The sequence below is a fragment of the Palaemon carinicauda genome, chromosome 9 (assembly GCF_036898095.1).
Source record: "Palaemon carinicauda isolate YSFRI2023 chromosome 9, ASM3689809v2, whole genome shotgun sequence".
Lineage (NCBI taxonomy): Eukaryota > Metazoa > Arthropoda > Malacostraca > Decapoda > Palaemonidae > Palaemon > Palaemon carinicauda.
The window spans coordinates 15,435,014-15,436,167 of record NC_090733.1 but is presented as its reverse complement, the minus strand read 5'-3'; the positions used below and the strand labels follow the sequence as shown (position 1 = coordinate 15,436,167).

Here is a 1,154-nt window from a genome sequence, read left to right as displayed (position 1 = left end):
TTTGTTTATTTCTTTTTACAGATTGTACGCTCAGGCAGAACAGCAAAGGAAAATCAAACAACGATATGTATTTTCGAAAGGAATTACTAAAGATCTGACTTTTCCGTAGAAAATAAAAATTAGTGTACCTGTGGCAGGTAACTAAATGAAAAATCCATTTCAATAAGAACATTTACGAAGAAAATAAGTGATTCAGCATAAAGACCACTTCTAAGGAAATAGTGAATATTCCGTGAATAATAATCAGATAATTTGATTAAATATGAAAATATCTAATGCTACAAGGAAATATATCGTAAAGTAGGACTAGATTATACTACGATTGAACAAACATTTAAAGGAATTAGTGAAGTTATTCCTAGGTGAAATATTTTAGTGACACTGAAAGGAGTATCATATGAACTGACTCAATCTACTTCGATTTCCCTCATCCTTATCACTTGAACATGGTCCCAGTAATCCTTCAGGAAGTGAGTTCTCTTTTCTTGTGACCTGTCAGACCAGGAGAGATTTAACAGTGAAAAATGCCAGCAGCTTGGATATTAGGCTACCTGCTTTTCTTTTGTTTAACAAGTGAGTAAACAATGCATAAGTCCTTATTACCCTTTGTTCTTTTATGTAGATTTTATTCTCTCAGTTAAATTTTCTAACTAGTATGAATGGTTTTGCTTTTGTTTTATTTGTTTGATGAATGTTCAAGTCTTTTAGTAGCTGTTTGCCTTTTTGTGAAGTAAAAAGAAAACTTGTTGAAGTCAAACAATTCCTTAGTTTTTATATATTAGCTAGTTGGAATATACATCTTTGAAGAACCCTTGTACATGCTTGGTAGAAGTTCTGACTTGTTCCTTTAAAATCAATACTATTTTCCCCACCTGCGTCTACGTTGTTCCGTGCTATCCTTACCACTGAGATGATTATTCTTTTTCTATATTTTATTTTCTTATTTGTATTACATTTGACTTTTATGTCATAATCATGCTGAGTCATCATGACTGCTTTTACGTATAACAAAAGCTCACAAACGTTTTTCTCTGAATATTGTGTTTTTTCTACTTCTTTATAAAACAAAAAGCCCGATTAGAAAAATGTCTAGCAAAGCATTTTAGACTTTATTTTTATGTGCAAAATAGAATCACATTAACAAATATAATTCT

At 30.9% G+C, this 1,154-nt stretch overlaps 1 protein-coding gene across 1 annotated transcript in view; it reads left to right on the top strand.

The window, feature by feature from the left end:
* Positions 1 to 209: 209 nt before the first annotated feature.
* Positions 210 to 1,154, top strand: part of LOC137646758 (zwei Ig domain protein zig-8-like) — a 12,389-nt gene continuing 11,444 nt past the window's right edge. The window contains exon 1 of the mRNA XM_068379857.1: positions 210 to 573. Coding sequence (XP_068235958.1) covers positions 525 to 573 — 49 coding nt within the window. The 5' untranslated portion in view covers positions 210 to 524. The remainder of the gene's footprint in view (positions 574 to 1,154) is intronic.